Consider the following 16809-nt stretch of genomic DNA (forward strand, 5'->3'; position numbering starts at 1 on the left):
GAACAACCAGCACTTGAGACGTATTCTTTTATACCAACAGGATCTGATGATGATAATATCCTTGTAATTACAACACTTTGAGTATTCTCAGGAAGGACATACTTGGGTTTTATCATGATCCTTTAAAATATTTATAGCTGTTGTTTTACCTCTTTGTCAGAATATCTCCTTTCCCTTTAGCTCCATTACACTGTCCTACAGAATGGTAAGTGTCTGGCATGTGAGATTCCCTGGGTAATAAAAGATGGTTTATGGCTAGCTGTGGACTTGGGATTGTATGTTGTAAACAAAGCAGCGGGTTGTCTCTGTCTGACTCATAGAATTTTTGGAGCTATGTGACAGCTTCTAAGGCACAGACATGAAGACAGAAATTAATTACCATCTTACTGAAAATAACTATGGAAAACATTCTGCCCCCTACCCCAAGCACTATTTGCAGAGGATTGTGGAGACCTTCTTTTGGCTCTCTGCACAAAAATAAATTTTACTCTGGCTGAACAACCTTGAAAGAAACGCTTTTGCTTGGAATATTAATAAACACCTTCTGCTGAATTTCTTGTTCATCCAAAACTCCATCTCCTTGGTGTATAAGCAGTGTGTATTAGAAGACCGTAGCAGATGTAGGAACAGCCGTGGAAGTTACTGAAGGCTTTCCCCAATCCAACAGCGGGGAAGACCATCTTACCTAACTTCTTTAAAAGCTCCAGTTTCACTACAGGTGGATCAGAGGAGTGCTTAGATTTGGTGAGGGCTTAGATTTGGTGAGAGTGATGAAATGAAAATTGTGAGAAAGAGTATTTGTATTCCAGCACATGGAACCTTGACTTTTACACAAAATCCTTGTTCAGGTCTCATCAAAACTGTGTGTACTCATTTGTTTGTTTTGCAAACTGGAATTTTTTATCATGCAAAACATTTAATAAAAAAAAAAAAATTCATTACATGATCAGTTTGACATCCTAATCTGTATTTATTGCTGCCCAAATTTGCATTTAAAATAAGGCACTCTATAAGCAGTGATGTAACTAATGTCTTTGTGGGTTTCAGGTGGGTTCACACCTTGAATTCTGATCAAAGTGAAAAATGTCCCTCCCCTGTACTAGTGTACAGTAATATAGCTCTACAGTTTTTTCTCCCTCATGATGGAACTTATCCGATCTCTTTCTTATCTATTCATCTGCTCATTTTCATTTACTCAATATTGGATAAGTGAAAATTAAGGTATTGAATATGGGATTAACTTTAACTAACAGATCAAAAATATACTGTGCATGACCTAGAGAGAAAGTGATGACATCATCTCTAAGAAATCTGCCTGCACAATGGAGAGAAATCAAACCTGTGCAGAACATGATAAATTAGTGTAACTTTGGAACTATGATAGATCTCAGCTAGTGATTTGGCAAGGGGAATTATCGTCCCCTTGTTTTTTTCCCTGTCATCAAAGAACAAAAATTAATTCTTGCCAGGGAGCTTTGCAGATGTCACAAACCCCTTGAAATGATAATTGGGGAGCAGGACATGTTTAGCTCTGCACAAGAGAATGAATCACATGCTAGACTGTGCCCACATTATGGTTGAGAATGTATGACACATTTACCAGCAGCATTTGTATTTTAGGAAACTAACTTGAAAGCAAATTTGAGCTGAACATGAGCTCAAAATGGGAGAGAGTGGTTAAGAACAGAGTGACAATCTTGTGTCTAAAAGGAGGAAACTACTGAACAGATGAGATAGGGTTATCACTTGATGATTTATTAGTAAAAAATTTTATTCACCTGATCTACCTGCACCTTAGCAGCAATTGTTCCTAGGTTGCTAGGAACTTCCTAAAATTTCAAGTTCCTAAAATGATAGGACCAGCCCAGAAAAGAAAGATGAAGAGTATTTTAAACCTGGAAAATCTTCCAAAATCTGAGAGTAAAGAAGTCAAAACTGTTTAAGCTTTGGCATCTCAAATTCATTGTGATACATTAAGCTAGTGGATTGCTTTAGGAAAAGGGTGTTAGCTGTTATATTTTTCCCATGGTTAAAGGTACACACAAGAACCTCTGCAGCAGAGTCACTAATGCACTATCTTCCTGCTGCCTGACAGGGACTTACCCTACAGTGCCGCCTCCCCAGTGAACTCAAAAATAGGTTAAATGTGACGTGGTCAGGACACAAAAGTGTAAACATGGGAAACTGTCATATTTTTGTGGCTCATTTAAACTAACATGATCTAACAGCTGGAAGCTGAAGCTGGAAACACTGAGGCTGGAAATTAAAATCTAGTTTGCTAGAGATGTCAGGTTTATCTGTTGGATTCTGGTGGCTGAAATTACAAATGTTTCTAGAAGCTTACATGGAAATTCTATCTTTGATACAGGGAATACCTTAGAAACTTTTTGGATCGGATTTGTCCAAGCAGTCATATTACACAAATAATGACATTTCCTGTTAAAAATCAATATATTTATAAGCACAGAAAGTTTAAATGTTTCTTCTGCCTCTATGACATATGACGCTAACAGCAACCATACTCCCAGGTGCATAAATGGTAAGGATATCTGGACTGAAAATCAATTCATGGACTATAGCTATTCTGATTTTAACAGACCCTTCAAAAATATTTCTTTATAAACAATCTCTCATAAATTAGAATTTGATCATAAAGAAAGAGAAGGCACAGCCAGTGGCAAATGAGATTAAAGTAAGGAAGGCCAGGCTGAAGGGTGAGCTCTTACTCTTATATGTCAACCTCACAGCCAATTCCACTAGCATTCAGCTGAAATGTGAGTTTGTGAACATCTTGCCATCACTGAAGACACATCAGCAGAAAAGTTGCCCAAGATACAGTTATGTAAGAAGTGCACAATACCTGTTCAAACTTTTTTGTAAAATTTCTGTTTCTTCTGGTCAATAACCTGCTCCCATGCTGCTTAATAAGACATTGCACTCACCATTTCCTTCTCCTAAAGAGCTTTTCCTCTTGTTGATGCCTTTAGACAGCAAAAAAGCAGGAGGACATCCATTTACTTACAGCCCAAATCCTGTCCTAAATCCCTGTTGCACCTGGAGTGCCACAAAAGCCCACAAGAAAAACTTCTTTTCATCTGAATCCACAGAAGTGATGATGTTCAGTGGCTGAACCGAGGTAAAATTTGCACATGATTTTTAATGCCACTGAGGAGTCTTAGGAAAGTACATCCTATACTATTTGCCTCAGCTTCTCTACTTTGAAGGTTAAAATTATATTTTCAGAAATATGCAGGTTTTCTTTGGGTTTTGCACACACATACATATACACACACATACACATGCAATGCATATTAAAGGTCTTGTTGAAAACATGAGCCAAAATCTGACAGGAATTATTATTCTGTCAAAAATTCATTGCAGGAGCCTTAGACACCAGCACACTCAGCTTTCCCAAAGCAGGACCTGATGTTCGAGGTTAATCACAAAGCTTTCCCAAAGCAGGACCTGATGTTCGAGGTTAATCACAAAGATTCATTTTATTGAAGGATCAGAAACCCAAAGTTGGCTCTATGTAATACTTAAATCCCTTAATAAAACCAGCTGAGCCACAGTGCTTCTCTCCTCTAAAGCTGATGCTTTCTATTAATTCCAGATACCTGTGCATTCATCTTTCTTTTCAGGCCAGTTGCTAACAGAAGAGCTTTGTGGCTGAAAGAAAGGCAAACTTGCAGTTCAGAAAGACAGGAGATAAACTGCTGGCCTCTTTGTAGTTAATAGGACTTTTATTACAGCCCTCAGTTCATGATTTCACCAAACACATTTGATTATGCAAAGTAACACTTCTGCATTATTTTCTGTACATTTATTCACATGCAAATGAAAATCAGAAACACTTCTGAACTCTGCTTTTCATATGGCAATGAAAGGTTTGTCCAGAAAAACAAATAACATGAAAAATTGCAGGCATGGGTGTATTGTTCTTTAATAATTTCTATGAGGTAAATTCAAAGCTCCAGTCTATTGACCTAAGGATAAGACTTTTTCATCTAAAGCTTTAGACCATGGCAAGAAAAAATCCTACCTGGAAATCATCAGAACTGATGGCATTTAAATCCTGAATCTGAATTTTGTCCTTTCATATGATTTTGATCCAGATTCAACAGAACACATAGTAACCCTACAGTTGATTATACTTCTCCATCTCACCATGAAGGCAGGGAAATTGGTATGGAGTAACTTAGAAAGATGAGGACAATGTGAACATTATATTCCTGGACTAGCCCTTTTTCTCTGTACCACTTCAAATAGGTAGAGAAAGCCAACTAATCACAGTAACATTTAAGGATGTTATTTTATATTAATGGCTGGGAGATAACTTTGTTCACACCACTCTGTAAAGAAATGGGTTGAACAGATAACATGCTTTGTGTGATGTTGTAGCACATTAATTGGGTTTATATTGTGTTTCATTTTTATATTGGGGTTTGTAATGTTTTTCTATTATATCCCCTGTTCCCCTTGGAAACTGTATCACATGGTTTGTCCCTGCCCAGCAGTGCTCATCCCCCACACTGGAATGTAACCCAACTCTGTTCCACTCCCACCTTGTCCCTCACTGGGCAGTGGCTTGTCCCTGCCTCTAGTCCCTTCCCCCTGGGAAAAAGCCCCAGGACAGGCGGGAGCTCGGTCTCTCTGGCGCCGGCGGGGATGGGAACAGAGCTAAGTGCTGAGCTCAGGCTGGCGGGGGCAGGACCCCAGAGTAAAGCCGTGATATCCCCCCGGACAGAGGGCAGGCTCTGTGCCTTTTGCCATCGACGGTCGTCCGGGTCTCTCTAAAGAACCACCACAGTGTGAATCTCCCATTTATCGGACTAACAACACAGAGCAACCAGAGTGCCTAGAAATCACAATGCAGTTTGCAGAAATAGAGCAGAGGCTGCAATTCCCCAAATGGTTTAAACAAACAAACAAGCAAACAAGCAATCTGTTCAAAAGTCTGAAGATAGAATAATTATTGTCAGTTTCTTCTGCACCAGGAGAGACACAAGAATCTCCATATGTTTTGAGACGCTTTCTGTCAACCCGTTTGGCTGGTCCATGATACAGCTGAAGTAATTGTATGATAGACATTAATGTACGTATAGCAAAAAGACATTATCTGGCTAAAATTTGGAAATATTTCTTTAAAAAAAACCTTACATGACCTACTTATATGACACACTGATGTAGCCTCATCTCCCAGTGGTCCTATGTCCTAAGAATGAGGACTGGTGGGTGATCAGGTGAAATGGAAGTTATAGTGTAATGGAGATATGGTTACAAAATCTTTTGCTGAAAATGGCCTTGCTGCTTCAAAGATGGCCACAAATATTCCATTACCAGTTGAGTGTGAGTGGGTGTAAAAAGATAAGGACACTATCTACATTTACCTACTCTGATCCCAGTTGGCTGCAAAAAGCAGAAGAATCTTCCTGCCACAGTGGTCACGATTTTCCAGTACTCCCGGAAACCCATCTGTCAGAGCCCGTTTGATTCCTGGATCATCAGCCTTGAAGTTTTTGAACATATCCAGATTTAATTGGCGGTATTGGAAGTACTGAGCCAGCAGCCTGAAGGCCTCAGTTTGGTGAAACTTTCTGGCTCGGAGAAATCTCAGGATGAAGGCATCATCTGTACGTAAAAACCCAATGTCAGGCCTCGTGATGATCATGTCCCTGACTTGCTGGATATCCTGGTGCAAAATGTCTGGGTTTTCATTCAGTTCCAGGCGGGCTTTCTCTATAGTCTCTGGACTAAGTCCAGCTTGTAAATGGGTCATCTCTGCAAAAAACTATTTTCCAAATCCTTAACTTCGGATATTTTAGTAGAACTGATGATCCCATTCAACTGGAGGTCTGCTGTGAGCCTGAGCCATTCAGATGGTTGTTGCTATCACGATGATATTTAACAAGTAAAAACAAAAGGTTTTTCTTATTCTTGCAGAGTAACAGGCAGTTCACATGTACTATAATCCATCCAAAGGAAAGTGTTGTTTATTCCACCACTTACTAAAAGAAAAAGAAAATATATAAAAGAAAGATTAAATGTGTATATAAAGCTTGTAGGAATGCATTTCTGAATTTATTTAGCCATAAAATTTCTTTGTGTAGGAGGATAACAGTCACATAATTTCAGAATGAATGCATTTAAGATAAGGCAGTCACTAGCATCTTGAATATATGTTTTCAAGCTTCAGAAAAGCAATCTGATTTATTGACAATTAACACTAAGCTGTATCAACTTTCTATTAGAATACACTTCTCAAAGTTGTCTTACAGAAGTGTGGGAGTTGCAGCATCCCTAACTTCAAACCAAAGATGATACCAGCAAAAATAATAGTAATTTTTTCGCACCATTAACAGGAGCAGCATTTCAGCTTCATAAGTAGACAGATTTACCCTCATACTGAGTAGAACAACTCCTTGATTTGGTTTTACCACCTGTACTATAAGCTTGTAGCTGTCCTTGAATAAGACCCTTTATCTGACTAAAAAACTGATTTTTAAAACACCCAAAACTCCACTAATAGTGGAGTGATAATTTCTACTTTTTTAGAAACTCACTGGAAATGTTTCCCATTGGGACTCAATATGTCTTCACGGGAAACTTCCCACAAATAAGGTTCTTGATGTATCTAATCTGGCAGAATTGGTGCTTCAGTTGGAAAGAGATGTGGTTTATTCAAAAGGCTTTTTTTTTTCAGTATATTGTAACTTTCCTGAATACCTAGTTCTGAATTTCATTTTGATTTTTGTACTTTACCTAGAATTTGTTTTTACAAGTGTTAGAAAAAAAATCTGCTTAAGCTGTTATGTATGAGCAAAATGGTACAGTGAATCCCTTACATTTCAGTGACATAATTAGCAAGAGGCTGTCATCGAAGTCTGTGTAGCTACACTTGTGTGAAATAAGATCAAGGTCTGTTCCAATGTGATATGTGTGTGAGGAAAGATCAAGATCCATACAATTTTTCAGCCATCACAGAAACAGACAAGCAAACCACCCCACCCCACCCCCTCCCCACTGCTTAACTGATCTCTCTTTTTAATTTCTGAAAAAGAAAAATTGGTTTTAAAAATTTAAAGAGAATCCCTCAGTGAAAGACACACTTTTTGTATTTGAAGAAAGCTGTTTGGATAGTTATGAATTATTTATAACAAAACAACCATTTCATTCAGCTACTCCCCTGGGTTCAGCCTTCTCAGATCAAACAAAGGGGAGAGCAAGAGCCAAAGCATTTCTTGGTCCTGGATTTGCTCAAAGTTATGTTGCAAGACCTGGAAGTCAATGAGCTCAAGGGATGCCTCGGTTCCCTGCTTTGTGACCTTGCATGTTATTGATAAAACTACATTTTAGATGCTACAGCTGCAGCCCCAGGATGAAATCCCAAAATTTGAATACAGAGTGTTTCTGCATATTTGCTTAAAGGACATTTGTGGTGGGAGATAAGCTTTTCATTTAGCAGCAATATGAATTGGACTTTTCTGTGTGTGACACAAAGGAGAGTTTATTAAGCATCCTCTTTCCATATTCACTGTGGAGCTGGAGTTGAAAAGAGCTACCTGCAGAGCAGAGTATCTGATGATTGATCAGCCTGGGAAAACCCAAGGAAAGGCAGAGCTGGGAGAAAAGAGGGGTTTAAAAAGGCACTACAGAGTGAAAATAATTCCAGAAAAGAAGTCCCCGTGCTTTGAGGGATAGTCCATGAGGCTATTCAATTCTTAAAGAAACTAGAGCTGTAACAAAGGTGGATTCCTTACATAAAAATAGAGTAACAGTTATTTTCTTTACTCTTGCCTTTTTTAGACCAAATTAGAATAACTCCAACGGTATCAGCCAAATTCTGCTGATGTAAAATTGCAGTAGGCCATAGAGAAACCAGGCTTATATGTTGTGATTGAGATCTCAAATTAATGGTGACATCAGCATTTTCTTGCATAAATCATGGGTGTAGTTATAATGCCTCCAGGAGCTAGTTAGGAGAGTTAGAATTATTTAAGGGTGACACTGTCATTAGGGGATTGTGGTGCCAGGATTGGTCCCTCCCTAGTTTTAACAGCAACTGTAGAGTATGGAAACTCTTTGTTCCCAAGGGTGTTAAGCAGAGATCTGGAAGCATGAAGTTTATCTGGGGTCTGCATTAGCTCTGGCTTAGGATCTCGTATGAATTACAACACCTTTACCATTTCTGTGGCTCAGAATCATGAAACTGAGGAATCACAGAATGTTTTAGTTTGGAGGGGATCTTTGGAGGTCATCTGATACAACCTCCCTGTTGTGGGCAGGGACATTTTTCACTGGATGAAGTTTTTCAAAGCCCCACTCCACCTGGCCTTGAACACTTCCAATATTTGGGCATTCACAGTTTCTCTGGGAAACTTGTTTCAGAGCTTCTGCACCCTCATCATAGAAAAAAAAATTCTTCTTTATATCCAATCTGAATCTGCCCCCTTTTAATTTAAAAATGTTAGCCCTTGCCCTATTACTACTGTCCCTAGTAAAAAGTCTGTGACCATCTTTCTTGTAAGCCCCCTTTAGGTACTGCACAGCTGCTGTGAGGTCTCCTTGGAGCCTTCTCCAGGCTCAACCACCCCAACTCTCTCAGCCTGTCTTCATAAGAGAGATGCTCCAGCTCTCTGATCTTTTGTGGCCCTTCTCTGGATCTGTTCAAAAACATCCAAGGATTATCACAGATAACAGTGACACACACACACACACACATGCACACACACAATTCCCAGTGGTTCATCCATTTTCTAGGAGCTTATGGGAGTAAAACTGTCCCTTCTGCTCCTTTTCTCTTTCCCACCTCCACCAAGATGCTTCTTTGGCAATAAGGCAAATCCTTGAAAGGTCAAATGAAGTCTTCTCCAGAAGAAAATGAGATCTAAAATAAGGTCTGGCCTTTTTTATTGGTTCCCCAACTATTTAATGTCAAAAATTATTCTACTTATTTTTATTGAAGTTTCCTACTGTTTTAAAGTAATTTAAATGTTCAGGATTATTCCAGGGTGAGGGAGACACGGTCCTTCCCTGTCAGATGTTGTTGCCAAAAAACAACTTGCAGATACTCATTCTAACAAAAGGTCCATTTGTAAATGCATTTCAGAGTTTTCTGATAGTGAGCTGAGCTATAACCATGGATTACAGTTATCTATAGATTACCCCGTTTATCACCCAGAACAGATTTCACTAAAATGCTTTATTGGTGTGAAGTTATGTACTGCAAAATAATCTAAAATATGTATGACCAATTTTGTCACACAGAATCGTAGGGCAAATCATGAAGGAAGCAATCCACGCTAGCACCATTGCCTTCAAGGAGCCTGACATACATCAGTGAATGATTTGGTTCTCCCACTGCTAACTTTGACAATAAATTTAGCTCTCCATAGCCACTCAGTTTAACTGTTGCTGCACTTTCTCAAATGGTTCTGATTTATTCTGACTCCCAAGATATAACAGAAGCTTCATCTCCATTTTCACCTCCTCCCACACACGGCAACTTCTCCTTCTCTTCCGGTGTTGTGTACAGCTCCAATCCATCTGCCAATTTTTTAGATGTTTACATCTTTGTTCAGTTTGGTGCAGGTTAGTTTTTTCTTCCAAATGAAGATACTGGCCTTCTTTTCCTATTTTGAACATTGTTGCTGTGTATTAGCACACTAGAGTGTGTTATAGTCTCAACAGCTGTTTTTCTATCTTGTGACATTTTGTTCCCAAGGGACTATTTGCTCTTCCAATGTCTTTTCACAGCCACTTATAATAAATCATTCCTCCTAAGGAATAAAATTCAGACTTAAACTAAAAAAAAAAAAAAAAAAAAAAATTACAGAGGTTTGAAACACAACATACTAAAACCAAAACAAGGAGGGAAATTTCCACCAAAATTATATATAATTTTGGCTAATTCATTTTCAGTCCCAGCAAGGGAATGACAAGGGACAGTGAGTGTTCAGCATGGATAACATACTGAAAATGAGATACAATTTTCAGAAAAGCAGCTTATATTTTTGCATGATCCTCAAAAAAAAAAAAATTAATAATAAAATGTATAGTAATTTTTACTATACAAATTAAAATTAAAATAGCGCTTTTCCAAAGTACACAAAGCACTTTTCATTCAAAGATTTTAATAAGCCTTACTGCTCGCTATCCAGTGACAGCTTCTGGGTCAGCATTCAATCCATTTTTGCACTGCCTGCCCTAGAAAATTGGCCAAAAAGCTGCCTTCAGTGATGATGGCAATTGTCTGGATCATTTTGTTTCTGCCCACTTATCAGTCCCTGCAACACCACTTGCTCCTTTAAGCACCTCATGTCCAGTTGGACCTTTCTCATCCAATTCAGTTCCAGAAAGATTTTAGCTGTCTCTTAATCCACCAAGTGTTTTCCATCCAGTCCAAAGCTATCTGCATGTGAAATTTCATTACCACAGTTTTCCAACTAAGAAGTCACTAACATTTCATCCTCACCTGGTATTAAGAGGCATCGCTGCTAAGGTTTGGCTCATTATGTAATTCCTAACTCCTAGAATTTATACAGATATTAGCTGCTGAAATCATGCCAGAGAGGAAGGGAGTGGGCAGGGAGGGAGGGAAAATGGTAATATAGAATGATTTTATCTCAGAGTGTGGGCGTCATCTCATTAAATTTCTTTTTGAAAAATATTTTGATGTTAATTCTGGAAAATCTCTTAGGGCTATGTTATGCTTAGCAGGGGCTGGTCCATAAGGACAGGGAAGGATAAATCCATACCTGTACCTATAGGAATGGTTCCTATGGCCCTTTGTGGCCTTGTGGTACCTTAGTAGAAACCTGCACTGGAAGTGGAGCAGCCAGACCTAGAAAGGATCCTACCCCAGCCCCGTGAACCAATTTCAAAAGAACAATGAGCAAAACTGACTCTCTTTGGCCCTTGGCTGTGAGACCCTGCCATTCTTCCCTGTGGGGAGAAGCACAGCCCTGAGTGATTTGCCTGAGATCCCAGAGGACACATTTCACGGAGCTGGGAACAGAACATATCTCTCCTGAGCCATAAGCCTACATGTTAACATCCAGGGAATCTTTCCCCATCAATCCCTTGACCCTTTGTCAGACTTTCTCTTACAAGTTCATGTCTCCCTTGTACTGGGGAGCTCAGAAGACACAGTTCTCCAACTGTGGCCTCACCACTACTTTTCTGCAGTCTTTCCTAAGGGACCAGGTTCTCCCAGTGAACATAAGTGAGTTAAATATTGCAAGTCATTCTGCTCCAAGTACTGGTGCTTCTGTAAACCTTCACTAGGGATTTGTTGCTTCTTGCCATTATGAAAATAGTGAATGTTTCTGACTGTAACAGCTGTGTGGGGAATTTGATGGTTTCTCACATTTTCCCAGGGTAGTATCTCTCAGCTCAGGTACAAAAACTAACATTTCCTTCAGTTCAGTAAAAACAACACATCATGCATTCTACAATGTTCTGGTTAGTTCGATTTAGTTGCAAACTGCCCTCAGGCTACATCTAAATGTCCAGTGGTGGTCATTTAGCCATGGCACAGCACAAAACACGGCAGAAACTCAACTGATATTCACTGCTTTCTGCACAGTATGTAGGGCAGGCATGTCTGCAGCACTGACCTGAAGTCGTCCTGCTATTCCTACAAGCTGCCAGGCAGGAGGAAAGACAGACAAGGTTGCCTAGCAAATGTAAAATTTAAAAAAAAAAAAAAAAAACAAAACAAAACTGCCCTTTTATCTTTTGACCTAAAATGTGTAAAACTTATTAACTATCTGAATATTAAAGAACTGTACCACATGCCAAAGAAAAGAACTTACACAACATAGAAATAAAAAAGTTAAACAAAACAGCCTCAACCTCAAGAGTTTGGTTAAATTTTTCTTCAAATCATAGTTTTTGAATTGTAAGTATTCACCAATTACAGATAATCTGCAAATCCCTCTGGGAATGAGTGGCCTGACCTGTAGCATGCCAAAGAAGCAGCAGTTAATGAGGAATTTACATGTCAATCTTGGTGCAAGCATCACCAAGCAAATCACCCTGGCCACTATGGGACAGAGGTCAGCTCCTGCAATAGTACAGAAACATCTTGCAGCAGAAATTAACAGCATGCAAAACATGAATTCTGACCCCCAAGTCTCATAATGAAGCTATATGTAGAAATCTGATAGCACACAATCGTAACAAGGGTGTCTGAAAATGCCTAAATGCTGTAGGGAAGGGAAGGGAAGGGAAGGGAAGGGAAGGGAAGGGAAGGGAAGGGAAGGGAAGGGAAGGGAAGGGAAGGGAAGGGAAGGGAAGGGAAGGGAAGGGAAGGGAAGGGAAGGGAAGGGAAGGGAAGGGAAGGGAAGGGAAGGGAAGGGAAGGGAAGGGAAGGGAAGGGAAGGGAAGGGAAGGGAAGGGAAGGGAAGGGAAGGGAAGGGAAGGGAAGGGAAGGGAAGGGAAGGGATTTCTGCACCCAGGAATTCATGCAATCCTCCTTGGTTTTTTTCTCTCATTCCTACTGAAGTCTGAGCACAAATGCAAAGCATATATAAACTTCTCCCAAACTTGTAGAAATAAAGCTTAATATAACTTTACAATACCATGTGGGTTTGTTTTCCCAGTGGAGGAATATATCAGACTTAAGGAGTTTATTTCTATAAATATTACTGAAGGGACAAAACAAAACAAAACAAAACAAAACAAAACAAAAAAACCCCACAAAAAAACCCCCCACACCACCAAACCTAACTAAGCAAGCCAAAATCCCACTGAAATGTTTGGAAATTCTCAAATTAATTCAATGGAACAGCCTTTGATCAAGAGGGAAAGGAATTACAACTCATCTGATGAAAACCACATGAACTTCTGCTCAGTTTTTCCACTCTATAAGAGACTAACATTGCTTCCTTTTTTTCTTGTTTTGTTTTGTTTAACTAGTAGTACCCAATTGTCACATCTTGTTTGTATCTATGCCAGAGAGGCACTACAGTATGAGGCTGTGAGAGAAAATAAAACTCACTTGCCAAGCAATAGCACAATTGCTTCAATAATTGCATGCTTAAGTTAACAACTGCATGAGTTTACAGTCTTTTTGAAGGAAATATTCACCATACTCTTATGAAGCAGATCATTACTATTTCAACTGATACAGTCCTATTTTTGGAAGATAAGAGGGCTGCTGTTACATATTTCAGTGAAATGACGTCTGTGTTCAAGGCATGTAGAGTTAAAGGAATTATGACCCAGTGCTATGGTGTGGATTCTGTAGTTCCTCCACTTCTGAACTCAGTTGCACTGCTTACACTACTACTCAGCAGCACTCAATATTACTCAGAGTATCCTGTCTCTGCAATAGATTTTAAATCATAAATTATGATTTAATAAATTAAGAAGGGGTTTTGAAAAGGTTGTAGTATTATTTTGTTTTGTGTTTGCCTTACAAAAGTCTAATTTTTAGAAAATACTCCATGGTTTTTAGAGATAGATGAGTCAACAGAATTCTTAAAATAATTATAACAGATACATGACAGCACAAGCTGCCCCTGTAAACTTCAAGCTGGGATACAGACTGCAGATGAGGAAAAGCTCTACAAGGTTATCTGACTTATCTTTATAGGAAAAAGTAAACCAGTACCTTCGCTATGGAGTGCATAGCATAATACTGTTACATAATATCTTATGTAGATGCTGTCATTGTATTAACTTTTAGTACTGGAGATAATCCACGTTATCATCTGATTACTCAGAAAGCACATGAAAGCAGACTTTCTGTAATTTAATTTTTTTCTTCCAAATATGATCCTGTCACTATTTAGTGATGGACAAGGAGTAGCCATCTGCTCCTTAACTTAATTATTCATAGAGCTTATTAAAATTGAGGAATCAGCATTTTGAAAAGGGGAAACTCCCTTTCTTCTATGACCTTCCTCACCCTCTCAGGATTAAACCATTGCAAACAGAATTAGAGCCAGGCCAGTAGCACGCATGGGATTTCTCCAGCTGTTATTTTCTATGTATTTATTTTCTGTATGAACACTCTCATTTCTTGCAGAGACCAAAACTTAATTCTTGACTTCCTGCAGCAAAGGACCCACATTCTAGGCATGATTCACCTCACTTCTTCCCTGCACCCATCGATGTTTAACTAGGAAAGCAACACAATTGACTGACCTGGCACATTCCCCCCTCCCTTTAATCACTCATCCCTCTTTGCAATGAGGACAAGTGGTCAAATAGGCATCAATTTGCTGAGGAGCAAACAGGTATCTGCTGCTGTTTGACAAGCTCCTGTATGTCAGCTCCTGGCTGTGGTCCTTACTTCATTAACTTAACTCCCAGTTTTTGCCCTCTCCTCTACATGCCTCTCACCTCTCCCTGGTCTCAAATTGGATCTGGACTTTCCCTTCCAACTTGTGCTCTTTTCCTTCCTTGCCCAGCTCCTGAGCTATTGAGCTGATTTTTACAGTCCCATGCCCCCTTTCAGGAAGGATTGAGGCTGGTGATGGAGAAAGAAGACAGGAGGGGAAGAAAGGGCAGAAAAGTGAGGAATGTGGGGATGGGAGGGGAGGAAAGAAGGCAAGGGAGCAGGGCAGGGAGCAGAGCAGACAGGGAAGGCAGAATGCAGGAAGGCAGAGAAGAGAATCAGAGAAGCAGGGTAAGGATGATGGGAGGAAGAATAGGCAGGATGTATAGGAGGCAGGAAGCAGCAAGCAGGGCAAGGAGAGGAAAGGGAGACAGGTGAAGCAGAGGAGGGAGGTAAGGGAAGTAGAGGCAGCAGGGCAAAGAAGAGAGGCAGGGAGCAGGATAAGGAAACAGGGAGGGAGCAGGCCAAGTAAGAGGCAGAGGAGGCAGGGAGTAGGGAGTCAGGGGAGGCATGAGGCAAGCAGTGGAGGCAGGGAACATAGGGACACAGAAGGCAGTGAGCAGGGGAAACAGGCAGTTAGGGCAAAGAGAAGGCAGGTAGCAGGGAAGCAGATGCAGGAGAGGTGTGTTGGGAGGCTGGAGATAGGGCAGGCAGGGAGCTGGGCAGGCAGGAGTCAGCAACCAGAGCTGGCAGGAGGCAGGGAACAGGAGGAGCAGGACAGGCAGCAGGCTGGGCAGGCAAGAAGTAGAGCAGACATCAGGCAGAGAGCTTTGCTGGAAGTAGACAGGAGACAGGAGGAAATAGGACTGGCAGGAGACAGGGAGCAGGAGCAGGAAGAGGCAGGGCAGTCAGGGGGGAACAGGGCAGCCAGGAGGGAGCCGGCACGGATCATAGCAGGCGGGGGGGAGCAGGGAATGCAGAAGGGAATAGGGCAGGCAGTGGGGAGCAGGCAGGGAACAGGCAGGGAGCAGGTAAGGCAGAGGGGAGCAGGTAGGGAGCAGGGAAGACAGAGGGGAGCAGGCAGGGAGCAGGGCAGGGAGCAGGGCAGGCAGGGGGAGCAGGCAGGGAGCAGGCAGGGAGCAGGGCAGGGATCAGGGCAGGCAGGGGGAGCAGGCAGGGAGCAGGGCAGGGATCAGGGCAGGCAGGGGGAGCAGGCAGGGAGCAGGCAGGGAGCAGGGCAGGGAGCAGGGCAGGCAGGGGGAGCAGGCAGGGAGCAGGGCAGGGAGCAGGGCAGGCAGGGGGAGCAGGCAGGGAGCAGGCAGGGAGCAGGGCAGGGATCAGGGCAGGCAGGGGGAGCAGGCAGGGAGCAGGCAGGGAGCAGGGCAGGGATCAGGGCAGGCAGGGGGAGCAGGCAGGGAGCAGGCAGGGAGCAGGGCAGGGATCAGGGCAGGCAGGGGGAGCAGGCAGGGAGCAGGAGGCCGGGCGGGAGCGGCCGAGGCTGGAGCTGTCCGCCCCGCGGTGCTGAAACGCCGCATCCCGGGCCCGGCGGCGCGGGGGAGTGCCGAGAGCCGCCCTGCGCAACCCGAGAAAAGGCAAATCCAAATACCTGCACAGCGCCGGCAGCTGCCGTGGGACGGCGGGGGGCTGCGTGGGGTGGGTTTTTTCCCCCTGTAGATGTCCTTGCTGCTGAGCTGTGTGGGCGAGGAAGATCTCCCGGCTCCCGGGTTCCGGCTCAGATCTCTCTAGAAAACTGAATGAGCGAGCGCCAGCTCCACGGGGCTGGCATTTTTTTTTTTTTTTTTCCCCTCGTTCTTTTTTTTTTTTTTTTTTTAATTTTTTTTTGGTAGGAGGCGTGTGCGCCAAAGCCTGGGTCCTTCCACTGCCGTCCCTCTGGGTCCTAAGCCCTCCTGCCGCCCGCCCGGCTGGCTCCCGGCGCTCCCGGCACCCCGGGATGCGGGCTGGGAGCTCCGCGCCGCCGCGGGAGGGGTGGGCAGGGGCTGCTGGCGGCCGGGAGGGCTTAGCTCGGCGGGCTTCCACCCAGCGGCATTGGCTCCACCGCCTGTTTTTTCTAGCATCGCCTCTTTCCCAGCGAAAGTCGGGCAGAGCACAGCCTCCTGCGGCATTTACAGCAGCCATGGAAAGGGTGATATTAATGGGCCGTGTATTGTCGATGTGCTGCCTTAATGAACACGGCAGCATGGGTTTAGAAGAGAAGTTTCTCTGGGTCAGGCTGCAAGGACTGTCATCAACAGCACCCACAGCCAATGTTTGGTGAAGAATGTAGAAAACAGGACAAGCTTCACCCCTGCACTCTCTCAGCCCCTCTTCCAAGTACTTCAGGTTCAGAAAATTCTTCAGCAACTTAGTGTATGTGTTTTCAGGATGAATTTTCCCTCCTTGAATTCTCACAGTGTCTGTTAGAACACTTACACATTTCTAGAATGCCCTTCCATAATGTCCTTTGATTAGACCATCTACCTTCTTCACAAACTATCTTTCATTAGAGGGATGTGTCAGCTTTA

General features: G+C 42.2%; 1 protein-coding gene across 2 annotated transcripts in view; it reads right to left on the reverse strand.

The window, feature by feature from the left end:
• Positions 1-16035, reverse strand: part of CLVS1 (clavesin 1) — a 98802-nt gene extending 82767 nt beyond the window's left edge. For both annotated transcript variants that reach the window (XM_040066436.2, XM_040066440.2), the window contains exons 1-2: positions 15894-16035; positions 5391-6008 (exon numbers count right to left, since the gene is read on the reverse strand). In XM_040066436.2, coding sequence (XP_039922370.1) covers positions 5391-5779 — 389 coding nt within the window. In that variant the 5' untranslated portion in view covers positions 5780-6008; positions 15894-16035. The remainder of the gene's footprint in view (positions 1-5390; positions 6009-15893) is intronic.
• Positions 16036-16809: the final 774 nt, after the last annotated feature.

Source organism: Hirundo rustica, chromosome 1 (assembly GCF_015227805.2).
Source record: "Hirundo rustica isolate bHirRus1 chromosome 1, bHirRus1.pri.v3, whole genome shotgun sequence".
NCBI lineage: Eukaryota > Metazoa > Chordata > Aves > Passeriformes > Hirundinidae > Hirundo > Hirundo rustica.